General features: G+C 41.4%; 2 protein-coding genes across 3 annotated transcripts; one reads left to right on the forward strand and one right to left on the reverse strand.

Annotated features, from left to right (window-relative positions):
* Positions 1 to 3,422, reverse strand: hmgn1a (high mobility group nucleosome binding domain 1a). Its single transcript, XM_084317857.1, has 6 exons — positions 3,208 to 3,422; positions 1,836 to 1,859; positions 1,699 to 1,728; positions 1,574 to 1,600; positions 1,304 to 1,447; positions 1 to 1,120 (listed from the first exon to the last, which is right to left on the reverse strand). Exons 1-6 carry the CDS (start codon positions 3,223 to 3,225, stop codon positions 1,016 to 1,018), a joined length of 348 nt encoding a protein of 115 aa, XP_084173983.1. The 5' UTR covers positions 3,226 to 3,422; the 3' UTR covers positions 1 to 1,015.
* Positions 3,423 to 3,686: 264 nt separating this feature from the next.
* Positions 3,687 to 12,020, forward strand: get1 (guided entry of tail-anchored proteins factor 1). Of its 2 annotated transcripts, none has more exons than XM_084335234.1 (5): positions 3,687 to 3,973; positions 4,618 to 4,783; positions 6,118 to 6,185; positions 7,693 to 7,807; positions 11,093 to 12,020. In XM_084335234.1, the coding sequence occupies exons 1-5, from the start codon at positions 3,839 to 3,841 to the stop codon at positions 11,164 to 11,166; spliced, it is 558 nt and encodes a 185-aa protein (XP_084191360.1). In that variant the 5' UTR covers positions 3,687 to 3,838; the 3' UTR covers positions 11,167 to 12,020. The 2 variants fall into 2 exon arrangements, with proteins under 2 accessions (XP_084191360.1, XP_084191361.1); XM_084335235.1 differs by having other exon boundaries at positions 3,928 to 4,052.
* Positions 12,021 to 19,177: the final 7,157 nt, after the last annotated feature.

The raw sequence follows: 19,177 nt of genomic DNA on the forward strand, positions 1-19,177 counted from the left end.
AGAAATTACATCCATTTTAATTGGCATTTTATACCAGTCATAACACAGACACAGCTACAAAAAAATGAGAAAACTGTACATTGGTACATAAATCCTAAAACCACAACGAATGACCTGTTACTCCTGCCATGTTCACTTGTGAGGTTAAGAGCAATTACAGTAATTTAAATGACCAGTATCCAAAAAGGATAAGCTACAACCAGTATGTTTAACACTGTAATGCATGTTGTGTTTTTAGCAAAACTAAAAAGCACATATCCATTTAACCACACCCACAATGTACCGTCACACTGCATTTAGAAAATTGTAAAATTATGGGAAAAAACAAACTAGTTTCACAGCAGCTATACAAATGTGATGATTAAAATGTCATTGCTGAATGGAAATAAAAACTATTTCACATTTAGCACAGGCAAGCCTGACCAATTCCAGTACTAGTGAGAATCGTGATTAAACTGAACTGTGGATTCTATAAGTTGAATTGAAGAATAAATGAGTTAACAGAGCACAGCTTAAACAGTCACAACCATCCTATTCCCCCATCATAAACAAAAGAAAGTATCGTGTATAAAACCCCCAAACAATTCAGGTTACAAATACAGTCCCTCATATAGCCTATGGAATGTTTCAGGCACTCTCAGATAAACAAGTTCCTGATATGGGCATGACTGCATGCCATACAGTTAGCTGCAACCTGCCCCTCCCTCTTTTAAACGCAAAATTCAGAACACGTACAAAAAAAAATATCAAAAACAAACCACACAATGACCAATACCTTCCCTTCAAAGATGTGACACCGTGAGATACAATGGAGTCCCTCCCTCCAAATGTATAGCCTTTTTTTTTTCTTCTTTTAATTTAACAAATGTGTTTCTACAATCATACCACTAAAACCTTGCTGTTTTTCTTAAGAAGATTTTGATTTTTCTTAAGAAAATAGTTGATAAAAAATATTCTCTGCATTTTACAAGAAAGGAGGTACAGGGAGCGCTGGTGAATGAATCAGGGGCTGGTACTACTCTGCTTCTTCATCTTTCTCAGCCTCATCTCCCTCTGCATCTGCATCAGCCGCTGCGTCTGCATCCGTATCTGCCTCTGCCTCCTCCGCTGCTGGGGCCTCCTGAAAGATGGAGACAACACAGAAAATCTATACCGTGTATATATATATATATTTTTTTTTTTAAATAAATATAAATACATACAGTATTTAAGATTCATATAAAAGTATTCTACTTCTACAAAGTGAAATTTGAGATCTCCCCCCTGAAATAGTTACCATCACAACACTTCATGCTTCTCATACCTCCTCCTCTGCCTCCTTGGCGTCTCCGTCTCCATTCTCAGCTGGGGCCTCTTCCTTTTCAGGTTCAGGTTCTTCTACCTTCTCCTCTGCCTTGGGCTTCTCTACGGCCTTTGGCTTTTTGGCCTTGGCGGGTGCCTTCGTTGGCTAAAAAATAAGGGGGGGGGGGGGGGTGGAATGCCATGAGCAATGTGATTTCCTACATGCAATAGACAGAGTACAAAACATTTGCAACTTTTTCTAGAAAATCATGAAAGAATTGCATTTTATTACCTTTGCCTTAGGCTCATCATCCTTTTGCTGCAAAACAATTACCATAAGTTGATTAGTGTTAAAACACCTACAACACAACAAGATTAACAGCCTTTATTTACATGGTTGAGCTTCAAATAACTTACAGACAACCTCGCAGACCGTCTCTTTGATGGCTGTGGGGGAAAAGAACACAATGTTCATTCAGTTGTTAAAAAAGTAATATGCATTAAAATAACCAAAAGTAGATAAAGATATTATCTTTCAAGCATGAAATACTAACCTCTTCTTCCGTGACAGCTTTACTCTGTGGAAGAGGAAATGGTATCTTAGTAAACCAAGAACAACAATCCCACATTCATGAATGTGCATAAGTGGGTGTGTAATGCTGGGGGGGGATGGGCTCACATGCTGTGCCCCCCACACCCCCAAGTTAAAGAGGAATTATGTAACCTCAAGTGAGAGGGGGAGGGGAAAGTGCCATATGTAATTTTTATATTCAACTAAAAGTAATTATTGTCGTCCGATTAGTACGTGGCTATATCGTGTGAGATCACAAAGCACGTCGGTGTATAAAAGTTGTAGCGGCAACTATAAATCTTTATTCGAAAGTTAGCCCAGCGCTTACTGCACGGAAAGGAGGGAAATGGCTGCCCCGCCCCCACATGCGCTTCCATTCACCAACACAGTAATTTGTTACACGAAGACACACAACTAACGTTGGCCTTACGTCGACCATATCTACTTTATGTTCCCGCCATTACTTGGACTCGGGATTCTATATGGTTTCGGGACGAGTTGGGCCCAACGTTACACGGCGACCCATAAACAACATCACGGTGAAAAACTAGCAGCACGTCGAGAAATCACACACAACGCGCCGAATTGCAAATATATATACATGTACATACAGCGGCCATTAGTAGTTATCTTACTTCCGACAAACTATGCCAAAACTTTTGGGACCCCCCTCCCCCACAACGATCGGTGCCAAAATGCTCTTCGGATGTGCGATGGCTGCCATGACACTCAAAGAAAAGACTAGCCTCTCCAAGCGTTCAGGGTGTCGCGCATTACAACACGCCGTAGCGCACAGGTCAAAAAGTGGACGACGTGGATTCCATTTATGTCAATAAAATAAGACATTTAGGGACGCAGAATGTAGAAAAAAACTAATCGGAGATGCACATCATATAGTAGCTTGACCAAAATATCCACAAGATTGCGAAATGTGTGCAATGGCAACATGCTGGTGGTTACACCCCTTTGTCTGATCTGATTGCCGAGAAGCCTAATTAGCTATTTAAGACATAATAATCATAAACGTACGTAAATAAACTGAACAAAGTAATTTAAAAGTACAACAAAACCGGAAAACATCGTGCAATGCGTAAACCAGTTCGACGAAAATGTGGCACTGCACTAAGTAAAAAGGCGCCACTTCCATATCAACAGGACCGACATGAAAAACCTAAACAGTACATCGTAAATGTGTTACGATGTATTAATTAAGAGTTTGTTTTAGTCGTGCATGCACATGCATTATACTGTATCCCATTTATAAAAATAAAATAAAAAAAACATTCGCGATGTGAAATTATACATTGTCAATTACCTTTAAATTAATGACATACAATGTACACATTTCAACTTACGTTGGATCTTTTCGGCATGGTTGCTTATCTTGTTTGGTCTACAGAGAAAGCACAGAAATAGCCCTTCAGCAGCTACTGGAAATGCAAGGAAATGTGAGCTAGTGAACTGAATGTGCAGCTCAGTGTTATCCTACTCAGTCTATACCTCCAGGAGAACACACTGTAACTTACTAACACTAATGTTCCAGCAGCACCAGAACTAGCTCAAACCGGATTGGATCCCCCTCTGTATATTGTATTGCTTCTCCTACCAACCTCTCGGGCGAGAAGGCTCACTCTCCGCCCCTTGGTGCCACTGATTGGCTTCGGGGTCTAGGCAACACATTTTTAAACCATAGCAAGTTACCTGTGTGGGTAGGTCCACATGCCAATCAGTGGACTAACCCTGTTTTGTTTTTTTTAATCAAAGGTTGGGAATTATAGGATAGCGAAAATAAAAGTTGTTTGTATGTTTGATATTGTTGAGATGCCGAATTCCTAAAAGGAATTTGCAGTTCCATTTGGGATCAATAACATTATACTTTATATAAGTTAATATTCCAGCCTATTTCAAGAATATTCAAACAAAGAATTTTGTATGTCACATATATGATATAAACTAAGTGCATTTTATATGTAACCGTAGTACGTTATGCATTTTAATGTCCTCAATAGCCCGAATAGCTATAGAAACCAAACAACATTGTCACTTTTCAGTCTGGCACAGAGTAGCCTGGTCCCGCAGCACAGCAGCAGTGTGAGGAAGGATAACAAACATGGCGGCCGGGTATGCTTGGTTTCTGGTATTGGGGTCTGTCTTTCTGTGCAATCTCATGAAAATACTGTTACCAACCATATCCTCCTTCGTAAGTAGGGTTTGTTTGGATATTTTCAATGTGATAAATGTTGGGTTTACAAATAGACAGGTTTTTGTTTTGCGTGTTATCGACCTACGCTGGCAATCCTAGCCAACCTAAGCCGTTGTTGCTAACGTGACTACTAGCCCGACCGTAACGTCTATAGGGGCTAATGGCTACCGGTGTTAAATTGATAGTTTGAAACAATGTAAGAGGGTGTGGTTTCGTTGCGAGCCAAGCACTGTTACACTCATAACGCAATAAATGCTTTTTTCATCAATCGTGTTACATTGTTTCCCTTACCGTATGCTACTATCATTTATTTCTAGGGAGATGCAATGTTTTGATCTGTAATGCGTTAGCTATACATTCGAGGAGTAGCCTACATGACGCTGTAGCCGAACAACATAGTCAAGGCTTGACAGAGCCTTGCCTTATTGATGATGGCGTCGGTACAAATGAGCTGTTGGCCGTTTCACTGGCCTTTCAGGCTACTGCAACCATAAACATTGATATTTTGATTTTGCTATGTTGCTGTACACCACAATAATACGATAAAATATTTATTTTCAAGCTGACAAAGGTGATTCAGAAGGATGCAGAACAGGAGAGTGAGATGAGGACTGAGGTCCAGGAGATGAAGAAGGAGCACTCTTCAATAAGTATGATGGATGAGTTTGCCAGATATGCCAGATTGGAGCGCAAAATCAACAAGATGACAGACAAACTAAAGACTCATGGTAGGATTCAAACTCAGTCAACTCAATGTTTGATAAAGAATCCAAAATGTCATACATATTTTCTTTCAAATGGAGAAAAACACAGGGTGACAACACTGTATGTAGATGAAGTCAAACTTTGCCTGCCCCCCCTTATCCTCCCCCTCCCCCTCATTTTGTAAGCAATGGACACAAAGCCAGGAAAGAAAAGTGTCCTTCACCTTCACACCTCTGTATTTCAAACTGCTCTGCACTGCCCGCCTTGGCCGATTCACATGTTAAAAACACCCAAGTGGGAAGTGGCAGGTGGGGGGGTTTGTATAACAGACAGTCCATGGGGGGGGGTCAACTGCTGCCTGTTGCTGTCCCTCATCCTCAGGCACCACATTGTGTTCTACACACAGGAAGCAGCCCAGTGGCGCGCTCTGTGTTACCAGTGGTAATGAAGTTAGTGTCCATAGTGGTAACACACACTGATGAGCTGAAAGACTGTGGAAGCATTTAGCATGAACAAGTACATGGATGGACTGACAGACGGTCAGACAGAATAATTGAAAACTACTGTTGCATATAATGATCTGTCAGTCCGTTTGTCTGTCATCACGTTTAGATTTTATGAAAACCCAATGCTTTGAATGTGTACATTTTGGTTACATAAAAAGGTGTTGCTTAGGGTTTCTTGCTTCTCAGTGTCGACATCTTTTTATTTAATTAAAAAATAAATGGCAGATTCTGGTTCTGCCAAACCAAGAATCCTATAACATATCTCAGCCAACATACAATGCCCACACATGCATACTACCGCGTGTTGGAGTGAAGCATAATGTCTACAACCTTGATGTATGCCACATATATGGTACTCTATATGGCTTCACTGCTTCCTTGAGTTAACCGCCATTTCTCCCAAGTTTCTTACCCAACGTGCTCCACCCAAACAGCTGTCAGAGGCCCTCTCTCCTTCCGAGTCCTCAGTCACTTGTGAATATTCCCCATGCCTTAATATTCTGTGGTTCACTAAGGGGAATATCCCACTATAGCATTTTCATTGTGGAATGCACAAAGTCTTACTGTTTGTGATGTAGCATACATTTGGTATTTAATACACATTTGTCTATGGGAGGCCCCTTCAGTGGGCCATATGTAATACAAAGGAGGTACTATTCTGTCTGCTACAATGCCATGACTATGAAGAACACGTAATCTTGGGGTTTACAGTGACAACCGCCAATCCCATTTGTAATTCAGATTTATAGGCATTTAGCATTTTATACTCTGAAAAAGCACAAGGAATGACTTACTACTATGACTGAAATGTTCTGTCCCGACTAACAATTGTGCGTTCTTCTCTTTCATAGTTAAGTCAAGAACGGCGCAACAAGCTAAGATGAAGTGGGTGGTGAACATAGTCTTTTACATTCTGCAGGTAGGTGGAAAACATCACAGAAAGCATAAATAAGATAAGACCCTTTTAATTGTGTATTTGATTGTAACCAATTGCTGATAGTTCTGTGCCATACCAAGTTAGAGGAATTTAACTGAAATTGACTTTTAAGGTTGTAATTCTGGAAAAATAGACCTTTTCCTCAATTGTGCCACAAATGTTCTCTGCTGCGACTTTTGATTTGTGACTTTTCAAAGTAAGGACATCATTGGATTAAATTGCCTGAGATGGTTGAAAGAAAATTGTATGGATGGGCAGGCATGTTCCTGTACCTATAATAAAAGATCCCATGAAATTAAACATTTCCCCCCTCTATTTTAACCCTTTTGTCTGTAACAGTTCTCGTCTATTTATCACTGAGATACACACACAAAATGTCCTTTTAATTTTTGTTGAAAGAAATCCATTGTTTTCTCTTCCTGGAAAAAATATGTGAGTTGTGTGACTTTACACTTGAGGGCGAACACAGAAGAAGTGATCTAATACAATTCTAGGGCTGTTACTCGACTAAAGGAATTCTTAGTCAGTCCACTAAAAATGTAAGGAGTTTGTCAACTAATCGATTACGGTAGTTGATTTAATCAACGTATCTGTCAAATTTCCCACATGCTGCAATAATGCAAAAGCACCTCTTAAAGTATTTACCAGAGATATTCTCATTATTTTTCAGGAAATAACTCCTTCAGTATGGGAGGGAAATAAAAAAAAAAAAAAAAAAAAAAAAAAATCGACTAATTAACTAACAAAGGTGTCGTCAACTAAGATCAGCCAGATGAATGAATGGCCTGTGAGGGTGCAGCCCCAGTTCCTTCAGCACCTTCTCTAGATGCTCAAAACTCAACAGTGTTGTTTTATCTCTATAGAAATGGCATTCTATCCTGTAAGTCTGCACAGTCGACCTTTAAAAAAAAATCTTTATTGTGCCACAGTCAAACACAAGAGGGTGAGGACGAAGTGGTCCTTTTTGAGAACATTGTATGGAGTGATGAAGAACAGTGTAGAACCACAGATTAATATGTGAGTTTTGAGCATCCACAGGGTGTTCACCACCACACCACCAAATGGTTAACCCTTTCACTGCGACAATACAGAAGGTTAATCCTCTCACTGCCACACGACAAAGGGTTAACCCTTTCACTACCACACTACATAAGGTTAACCCTTTCACTCAATCAATCAATTGGTTAACCGTCTGTAGTGTGGTAGTGGAAGGTTACCCTTCTGTAGTGTGGTAGTGAAAGGGTTAAGGGTACATTTTCAGAGACACTGGAAGCCCAGTGAGGTGCTGGAACGGCACAAAATGGCTTTCAAAATATATTTCATAAGGGAAAAGCATTATTGTACATGGGTCTGATATATATTAACAGTGGAGTTATCCTTTAAAATGCATTTAGGTGGAATTAGCCTTTTAAAATACCAATAAAATGTACTGTTTGTTGTAAAATGTATACACTTTGAAACAGGCTGATTTCATTTTGTTTGTTCTCAGGCTGCTCTGATGATCTCACTTATCTGGAAGTATTATTCTGATCCTGTGACTGTGGTCCCTAGTAGATGGATAGCCCCTGTAGAGCGACTTGTGGCTTTCCCAACTGGAGTAGCAGGTAATGAATATTAGAATGTTATAATAACATATATATATACCACAAATGCACAGAAAGCAATAGAATGGTCAGCAGAATGGTTGCGAGAGTGACCCCTCTGCACAAAAAAGGCAGTAAATTAGACCCAGGCAACTACCGCCCTGTTTCTATCCTTACCTCCATCTCGAAAGTCATGGAAAAAATTGTATACGAACAGGTCGAAAAATACCTTGCGGAAAAAAATCTAATCTACGAATTCCAATCTGGCTTCAGAACATCCCACTCCACTGACACATGCCTTCTCTATTTAAACGACTACATCAAACAAGAGGTGGACGCGGGCAAATACTGCGGCATGGTCATGCTGGACCTACAAAAGGCCTTCGACACTGTCAATCACACCATTCTGATTGACAAGCTAAAAGCAATTGGTTTTGATAGTCTATCAGTGAGCTGGATGCAATCCTACCTGGAGGGGAGAGAGCAGATGGTGGAGGTAAACGGTACCCTATCCCCCCCCCCTCACAGTAAGCTGTGGTGTTCCACAAGGAAGCATACTAGGTCCGCTACTGTTCCTAATTTATGCAAATGACATGTCGTCAGCTTGTGACTGCAACTTGTTCCTGTTTGCGGACGACTCAGCCCTGCTGGTCTCTGACAAGAACAAGTTACAGGTTGAAAAAACCCTCAGCTCAGAACTAGGCAAAATCTGCATATGGCTCGCTGATAACAAACTATCATTACACATGGGCAAAACAGAGTCCATTCTCTTCGGTTCAAATAACAAACTCAGCAAGACCGACGGCTTCTCAGTTACAGTGGGTGACAATATTGTCACAAGGAAAGAAGATATTACCTACCTGGGTTCCATCCTAGAGGCAAATCTTTCCTGTGACAAAATGGCATCCAATGTAATAAAAAAAAAGTCAACCAACGAACTCGATTCTTGTACCGGATCTCCTCACTGGTAAACAAGAATACCCTGAAGACTCTAGCAGGAGCACTCATTCAAGGGTACTACGACTATGCTTGCACCTCATGGTACCAAAGCACCTCAAAGGCGCTAAAAACAAAATTACAAACATCTCAAAACAAACTGGTCAGACTACTGCTTGACCTTACTCCTAGAACCCACCTCACCCCTGCCCACTTTGACAACCTAGGATGGCTTAGAGTAGACGACAGAGTACAGCAACTTGCAATGGGCCTGGTCTACAAGATACACTACACGACCAAGGTACCCATGTACATGACAAAATACTTCCCAAAGGTCAGTGAATACCACGATCACAACACCAGAGGGAGCTCCACAAATCATGTTAAACCCAGATTCGGCTCAAACAAGGGACTAAACACGTTTCGCAATTATGCCACATCAATGTGGAATGCCCTACCCAAAGCTGTAAAGGAATGTGAATCACTACCCACTTTCAAAAACGCACTAAAAAAACACCTAAGGGAGACTGCAACTGGCCCCTGTAAATGTCCGAACACAACCCCCTCCAATGTAAAGTATGGTCTTGTCAATAATCCAATGTACAGTTTTGTTTGTACAGTGACCCCCACCCACCCCTCCTACCCAACCCCCCCCCCCCACTCCTACCCAACCCCCCGCCACTCCTACCCAACCCCCCCCACCCACCCAACCACCTCCAATGTACAGTCCCCCCCCACCCCCACCTACCCAATCCAATGTACAGTTTCTACGTCAAATGTATATACTCTTTTTTTTTTCTTTTTCTGGACTCTTTGTATCACAAACAGTACTGTAATTGCAATTCTGGTATGGCATAAATGTATAGATGTAACAGTACTGTCTATCTGTATGTCATATATGTTACGATGAATTGAAAATGGGGGACCCTGATGTAAACAAGACGAAAGTCTTTCTCTGGTCTGCATCCCCTTAACAATTGTATGTATTGAGCTGTACTGTACTGTACCCATTCTGCAATCTGTTAATAAAGTTTTCAATCAATCAATCAATCAATCAGCCAGTCCGGGGGTCAGTACACAAAGGAGGTTCGTTGCCAGAAAAGGGATTGTTCAATACTCAGGTTAGTCGTCCAGTCCAGGGTCAGTACACAAGAGAGAATCTCAGCCAGTCCAGGGTCGATTCACACACGAACACCTACTCGCTTTCCTCTCTCCTTCCACCACCACTCACTGTCACACTGTCACAAACTCTGAATACTATAATCTCTCTCTCTCTCTACAACAACACCCTCCAACACGCTCAACATGACTCTGTCTATCCTAGTGTCTATGAATGGTCTGGTACCATTGTGTGTGCACGTGAGATGTGTGTCAAACTAATTATGTGCAGGTGTATCTTATCCGTACTAATCAACTAGTGGGTGTGTCGGGCATGTGTGCGTATGAAGTGTGTGCTGCGTAGGTATGTGTTCCCGCAGTACTAAACATCTATCTAAATGCTTCCAGTCCGTCCACTACGGACATCTGCGGGGAACAGGGAAATAGGGACACGTTAACGCTCCACGCATCAATCGGTCGAGCTGTCTTTCCCCGCTCGCCGTATCCCGGCCACCTTGCTTTGAGACGTGACGCGTCTGCCTTGTCTCGCCAGCCCGGAATTCCCTGTCGGCGAGTGACGCCGCGCGTTGCGAGTGCCACTTGCTGTCACTTCCAGGATTCCCCTCGCTGCGGATGACGCAGAGCCAGATTCCTGCGCCTCGACATCTTCCTCTCAGTGGCGTCCCGCGTCAGTCGCCACAATATATATACATTTATATCAGATTTTGTAGGTCAATTTACAGACTTGTACACACAGTGACTTTTAGGAGCCAACACATTCAATATACAGGTGAACAGGAATATAACAATGCACAACCTTTTTCCACTTATAAAGTCATTCTAAGCTGTTCTCTGTTCTCATTTAGATGGGGTTGTATTGAATTCAGCACAAGTTCAAATGCTTCGCAAATTAGTAATTTTTCCCTTCCTCAATCTCCACTGACGACTAGGGATGGGCACGAGTAATGGAGTACTCTGTTTTATTACCACCTAATCCACTAGTAGAAATACTGACTAAAATTCCCATATTGCTTTTTTTTTGTCCGAGACTGAAAAGGGGAAAGTATTTTTTTCATGCCAAGGTTAGAGAGATCCATAACATGAATGTTGCAGTTACGGTCAATGTGCTGTACCTTTTCTGCTGAAGACATCCGACTTGTTTGGGTTGCTGTATGAAAGTATGACGTTATTCATGCACGCTAGACTTTCTTAGCAGTTGCCGTTGATCTGCTTGAATGCAATTTTAATAGAACCCTTTTTCTTCCCTCACAGGTGGAGTGGGAATTACATGCTGGCTGGTGGTTTGCAACAAAGTAGTAACTATCGGACTGCATGCTGTCAGCTAGGATTGATGTACCATATGGCCCGTCTATCTCTGTGTTGCCAGAAGGCATATGTCTAAATATAATTTATTTTTTACTCTGTGCTTTATTGATGAACCTACACAGAAGCAGCATGGTTGCTATGTTTTTCTTACTTTTGTTGGAATAACATTGAAACTTTGATTTCCTGTTCATTTTTATTTGGGCTGAAATCAACACTGGTGATTTTCATTTTTATGTTATAAAAGTTATTTTGAAATGTTTTTTTGTAGTAGGCTAATATTGTTTATACCGTAATTCCTCTAATAGTAACCGGGTCTCAAATACAAGCCGGGTCTCTATTAATGGCCGGGTGCGCTCTTGAGCTAAGCAATTATAAGCCGGCCTCCTAATACAAGCCGGGTTACTAATATACTGAGCTGCATACTGAGCTAGTTACTTGATTTCACTTTGAAAACGTTGAAATGACCAGTGACCACCTGTAATTGCACTGTTTACTATTTCATACAGTACTTGGTTTCAATAAATGAACCCAGTACATTTTACTGGGTTCAAACTGACACAAAATGTTGATTTATTCATTATGATCCGTTTGAAAATTTGAAATATAGGCCTCCCTCTTATACAGGCCTCCTCCTAATACAAGCCTGGTACCCGCTACAGTTGAAACAAATACAAGCCGGGGTTACTATTAGAGGAATTACGGTATTTTATGTCAGAAAATAACTGAGTATGATGATGTTGCTGCTAAACCCATGGTGCATTTCTGTTACTGTCAAGTGTCAAGACAACTTGTTCATGGTGGTATATGCTTTAATAAAAGCAAGAAAAGTGCTTCTTGATTGTAACTTCGCTATTAAAAGGACTATCATACAACATAGATAGTTTCCTCTATGAAACCTGCAACCTGCCCCCTTGACAATGTTCCCACTGCTCTCCTGAAACAGGTTTTTCACACAACCGGTCCCAGCATCCTCTCCATTATTAACAGCTCCCTGGCAACTGGTACTGTTCTATCCTGCTTTAAACATGCAGTAGTCCAGCCCCTATTGAAAAAACCAAACCTTGACCCCACCCTGCACAGTAATTACAGGCCCATTTCCAAGCTTCCTTTTCTGTCAAAAATACTCGAAAAGGTTCTGTGCCAATTGTCTCCCTACCTGCACCAGAACAGCATCCTGGATACATTTCAGTCAGGGTTCAGGACTGGCCATAGCACAGAATCAGCCCTCCTTAAAGTGTCAAATGACCTACTCCTCGCCACTGACAACCGTGACTGCTCTGTTTTAATGCTGCTTGACCTCAGTGCAGCTTTCGACACTGTTGATCACACCATTTTATTAGATCGTCTCCAACATGGGGTTGGTGTCAGTGACACTGCACTAGCATGGTTCTCCTCCTATCTCACAAATAGAAGCTTTGCTGTCAACATCGCCAACTGCTCCTCCCCCTCAACCTCCCTCTCCTGTGGGGTCCCGCAAGGGTCCATCCTTGGCCCGATCCTGTTCTCCCTTTACATGCTACCCCTTGGTCCAATCATTCAGAAGCACAACATCTCTTTTCACTGTTATGCTGACGACACACAGCTTTACGTTTCCCTGAAACCTAACAACCAGTCTCTACTTAACAGTCATGTCCTGCCTGGATGATGTTAAATGTTGGATGGCACAAAACATTCTACAACTAAATCAAAACAAATGCGAAATAATCCTCTTCGGTCCCCCAGACGCTGTCACCACCCTTACCAACAGCCTTGGCAACCTGTCCTCCCTGGTCAAGCCTTATGTCAAGAACCTAGGTGTCATTTTGTATCCACAATTTAAATTCGACAGACAAGTGAACTCAGTGGTAAAGGCATGTTTTTTCCAACTACGCACCATTGCCAAACTCAACCCTTCTCTCCCATGCAGACCTTCAGAGAGTCATCCACGCCTTCATTTCATCTAGATTAGACTACTCCAACTCCCTCTATATAGGCATTAACCAGTCTTCCATGTCCCGCTTACAACTGGTACAAAACGCTGCTGCCAGACTGTTGACCGGAACCCGCAAGAGAGACCACATCACCCCTGTCCTTGCCTCCCTTCATTGGCTCCCAGTACGCTACAGGATAGATTTTAAGGTTCTCCTATTTGTTTTTAAAGCCCTTAATGGTCACCCCCCCTCCTACATCTCAGACCTCCTATCCCCCTATTCCAACACCAGGTCCCTCAGGTCAGCCGATCAGAGGCTCCTGACAGTCCGGAGGTCTAACCTCAAGCTCAGGGGGGGCCGTGCCTTTGCTGTCGCAGCCCCTGAACTGTGGAACAGCATCCCCACCTCCATTAGGCTCGCCCCCTCGATAGATGCCTTCAAATCGAGGCTCAAAACCCACTTCTACCTACTAGCCTTTCCCGTTCACTGACTCATGCCCTGTTTTCCTATGTGTTTGCCTGTGTGTCCTCCCATAAAACGGAGTGTGATTGTTGTCAATATGTATCTATTTTATCCCTTGAACAAATAGTAAAGCGCTTCCCCAGTTTGAGGGTGTGAGTTCTGGTTTTAATACCCATTCTGTTCACTGGTACCTGAAGACAAATGTAACGGCATACAATTGAACTGTGCTCATTCTTTTGTTAATGTAACAGCTGCATACTTTTGAAATTACTTATCTTATCATGTCCATAGGAAACATACTTTTCAGCTGGCAGTGCTTGGGGGGGGGGGGGGGGGGGGAAGCGCTCCGTGCTAGTTGATTAAGGGACCCAGGAAGTAGGTGGGAAGTTAGATGGTTGCTACGGACAGTGTCTTTGGTGGACCAATTACATTAATTTGCAGTGAGGAATCGCTAAAATTCAACATACTGTACATATTTGTGTCAGCACTCACTTATTCATAACTAGTGGGAAATCTTTTTATATACAGTACCAGTCAAAAGTTTGGACACACCTTCTCATTCAGTTCAATGAGAAGTTGTGTCCAAACTTTTGACTACTGTACCTCCATATATGAATGAACATACTACTTGTTTAATCCAGATAAGAGATACATACAAATACTGTAGAATATCTGCACTTAATCAGATACCTATTACTTCCACATAGAAGTGCTTGTGCTGTTCTTGACATCAACACTGTTCTCTCATCTATGTTTATGAAATATCTTGATTGCACATCAACATGACATAGTTTTCTTACTGCATCAGGCATAGGCCTTGATATTATAGGGGAAATATCGAATGACAATATAATGACATTTGAGACAATCTCCATAATTAATATACGGTGACTGTAACGTGCCTTGAGATATTCTGGTTAGACGTTTGATGTGCCTCGGGCCAAAACTGTTTAGGAACCACTGCTCTAAAGACACGCTGATTTCAGTTGGGAACGTGTGAAGTGCTGCATTTGCATTGAAACAAATGACAAAAATAAGCCAGTGCTGAAAAGACTATCAGTGGACATGTCACCTGAAGGACATGTCTTCTCATTTGGTTACAGTACCATCTAAATTAGTTGCGGGCTAAATGTTTGTTGTGAATTCTTAGTGTTTGCTGTCTTGTTTGCCTGTCCTCAGGATATTTGTTAGCCGATAAACAGCAATGTTTAACCTTTTTTCTCCCCCAAGCATTCTCAACATTTACATTTATTTAGCTGATGCTTTTATCCAAAGCGGCCTACAGATTGTGAACAACAAGTCAGCAGGACACCTCTGGCGGCCAAGGGTCTGTGGCATTGTTCGTCAAATAGTGTTGAACTTGAGGGATACACTCTTGAGTGCATAGTAGTATAGACATAATTAGCATGGTAAGTAGTAGTATAACTATAGTAGCACAGACATATTAGCATATTTGAAATGAAAGAAGAAGAAAAAACCTAACCTTACTGTCTTCTATCATGCACTCTTCCACTAAATAATCTTCCTTGCCTATATTACTTCCTACTATACTAATGTCTCTACTACTATGCACTCAACACTCCAGCACCCAAGTGTCAACACTGTTTGATGAACATTGTTACTCAGCTGAAAGAGTTGTACCCTTCCTGCTGACTTGTCGTACATAACTTCACTTTGGATGAAAGCATCAGCTAAATGACAAAATGTAAATGTAGTATAACTATAGTAGCATAGTAGTAAGGTACATAATAGTAAAAGCCAGTACGTTTTTTTGTTTCAGATATTGTTTGAAGAGGTGTGTTTTTAGTTGACGGCCGGGTTTCAGTTGTCTTGACTGGTGGGAAGTTCGTTCCACCATTGTGGACATGTCAACATCTCACCTGCACATTGCCAGGCAGAATCAGCTTACTGAATCACAACGTCTGAGCGCTTACCAGCATATTTCTTATGATCACCAGCTACTCCATCTTTTCTGACTCGTCATCTGCTGTGTCTGGGTATTCAATAGCAAACGACTCCTGCTAAAGTACAATAATATCTTCACATAAACAAACAGCTAATCTCTTATGCGGCCATTTGTCAATGAATAGATCTACACAATAACAAATAAGAATTGACTCACACTTGAATTAAACCACTCAGATATATAAACATAGTTGTTTTCAGAGAATTAAGAGGGTGAGAGGACATACCCAGCCCATAAAGCCTCAATGGAAAGAGGGAATATTTTGTCTGTTTGAATGAGTCTTCTTTGCCTGCAAATTGGGAATTACACTCAGACAATAGCCCACTAAGTGAAAACAAATCGGATTTGGCTCATGGAGGTAGTAATATGATACAAATTGAATTACACCAATTGTAATTGTGTATTTTTTGTTCCATCTTTCTAGAGATCTAGTAGTAGTATATATTTGTGGATCTTCAATTCTCTCTCTATATCCTATGATATGGAAAAGTGGATACATAAACATGGACCACCACTTGTGACTTGGGGAAAGGGACCTTGTCATCAGCAAATAAGTGCATCCTTCCTTAAAGGGATAGTTCTGTTTTGGCCCCATTTCTTACTTACCAATGATGATGTTGATCGGTAGAAACCTTTTCTTAGTACGATCCATGCTGTTCCTCATACTAGCTCCGGATAGTTAGCCACAAACCAATGCAAAGTCAATTAGTCTATTTGCCACCCCATAGAGCCCCATTGTGAACCCGGAAATTTCGGAACCACCAAAGTTTTATGATGGATATGGATAGTACGGATCCCCAGCACTCAGAAACTGCCGGATGCTAAGTTGTAAATGTTGGGCAATTTTTTTTTTTCATAATTAGCACACATCCAAATCTCAGAAACTACTTGATCAATTTCAACAATGTTGGAGTTGTTTTGGGGGTTATTCGGGATGCTGAATCCAGTTATGATACTTAAGAGAAGAAAAAAGTTTCAAAATTGCAATATTTACTGGAATTTACCAAATTTTGGTGCCATTTTTTATGAATTTTCTGTTTATAAATGTTTCAGAAGATGCAGAATTTATAGAACATTTTCATGGAATGTTCAATTGTAAACAGAATGATAATAATAATAACTTTAATTTGTAGAGCGCCTAATAGACCACTACACTTCCGCGTTACATTGAAATCGGGGAGGAGATTTCCCCCCTCCTGATGGTTACTGGAAAAAATTACACTCCACCGCATATACATTTATTTGGAATAACAAACCTCCACGAATAAAAAGATCCACCGCACAGAGAAACAAAGCCGACGGAGGTTTGGCATTTCCAGACTTTTACCACTATTTTAAAGCGTACTCTTTAAGACCACTGACAACCTGGTTTGACTCCCAAGCATCTGTATCTTGGAGAAACTTAGAAGAAAATATAGTAGCACCACATAGACTGCAGGACATAGTATACACCATATTATCAATTAAGCAATGCAAATTGAAATTTGGCCCCCTTATTACACATGTGATCCGGATATGGCGTGAAACACAAAAAAAATATTCTAACCAACATAAATGGCATAGCCATACTCCCCTATTAATAACAATGCACTCCTTATTGGAAAACGACCTATAATATACCCCAAATGGGAAAAGCAGGGCATACACACATTGGGAGATGTTTTCAACAAACAGGGTTTTTGTAGCTATCAAGATATACATAAAAAATTTTACCTCACCAGTTCCACATATTATTTTTACGCACAGTTATTGGATTGTTTGAAGGCTCATGGAGTCCCATTAAAGATACCAATTGAGCACCACAGATATCACAAATTCTTCTATGAAAGAGAGACATCGAGAGGCTTCGTATCTTTTTTTTTTTATCATCACTTACTAACGTCTTCGTATGGAATCCTCCCCCTAGACTCAGTCTGGAGGAGGGATATACCAGACTTGGAAATAGATTTTGATTGGCAAGAAGTCTGGGCAAACGTTCGAATTGCGTCACGTAACCCGGACCATCAACAAATTAATCTTAATTATATTCATAGGAAATACCTGACTCCTATAAGATTGAACAGAATGGGAGATTCCCTATGTTCCTTATGTACAAATGGAGATGAGGGTACATTTATGCACATGTATTGGGATTGCCCACCGGTTAAGATATTCGGGGAAGAAGTGTCCCAGCAATTATCAGAATTCTTATTTCTGAACATACCTGTACATCCCTCTGTATTGCTGTTGAATGATGTTTTTCAGTTTGCAGCCCCTATACAGCTAAAGAGACTAGTTTTAGCCGGTCTCACAGCTGCTAAAAAGCTGATAGCATCACGATGGATTCAACCGGATAAAATGTGCCAGAAGGTATGGGTTCTTACCTATCTCGATGTGATCTAGAAATATCTACAGCAAGAATTTTAGGTGTCAGTGAAACCAACATTGCAATCTGGTTAGAAGTGGTGGAGAGAATAAAAGCTAGCATATGAATTGTAGTGCCTGGTTAGAAACAAATGAAAATGGATGGATTATCCAAGTGGGGGTCCCGGGGGGGGGGGGGGGGGGGGGGGTGAGCGAGCAAGAGCATATGTATGTATTGTATTAGATAGCAAGTATTAGGTATATATCTCGTAAACTACATTTATAATGATTCAAATGGTGATTTCATTGGATGTTTACTGTTAATGCTTGTGTGTCTAATTTGATGTTATGTTAAAAACAAACAAAAAACAATGCAAAGTCAATTAAATGGTGCCACACGCCTGTCTGTACTTGCTACAAACAACCATGATGCAGGTAGCATAATGGCTCACTGACTGTTTGCCTTTGAGAACCAATGGTTCTCGAGCCGTAACGGCACATGGGGCAGGAGCCTATCTCCTGTTTCCGTAGCGTGAGGCAGCTTGATGTACAAGTATACCCCTTGGACATGACGCTAGTATGTCGCAAGGACTTCCCCCCAAACCAACCCTTGATGCTGAGTGTCAAGCAGGGAGGCTATGGGTACCATTTTTAAATAGTCTTTGGTATGACTCGGCCGGGGCTTGAACTCCCAGCCTCCCGAACTCAGGGCGGACACTCTACCCACGAGGCCACTGAGCCGGTCACTGACTGTTGCCTCCACTTAAATGCAAAGAAGACTATCTGCATGTTCTTTGAAAAAAGATCATCAAACACCTGATCCAGATGTCTTTGCTGCTGGAGAGAAGCTCCAAGTGGTGACCGAATGCAAATACCTTGGAATCATCCTAGACTGCAACCTCACCTTAAAAAAACAGGTACAAAAAAAAGTCACGAGAACAGTCAAATTCAATATATCTAACTTCCGATACATCAGAAACTGCCTGAACATTGAAGCAGCAACACTGTACTTCAATGCCAGCATCATGTCACACCTTATATACTGTATTACCAGCTGGACCCAGACCTGCAAAACAACTTTAGCACCCATTCAATCTGCATACAAACAGGCTCTGAAGGTTCTGGACCAGAAACCAATCCGTCACCACCACTGCAATATCCTGGATAAGCATGCCCTCTTGAGCTGGGACAACATCATCAAACTAAGCGATGCCAGTCTGGTCTTCAAAATCCTCCATGGTCTAGCCCTCCCCCACTTTCCTTTTTTCACCCCCAGCAGCAGGTTCACCAGAACTGTTGTACCGGGTGACTTGGCTCAGTTGGCTGTTCCATTAAGGACAAGTACATTTA

The sequence above is a fragment of the Notolepis coatsorum genome (assembly GCF_963971535.1).
Source record: "Notolepis coatsorum genome assembly, chromosome: 1".
NCBI classification, from domain to species: domain Eukaryota; kingdom Metazoa; phylum Chordata; class Actinopteri; order Aulopiformes; family Paralepididae; genus Notolepis; species Notolepis coatsorum.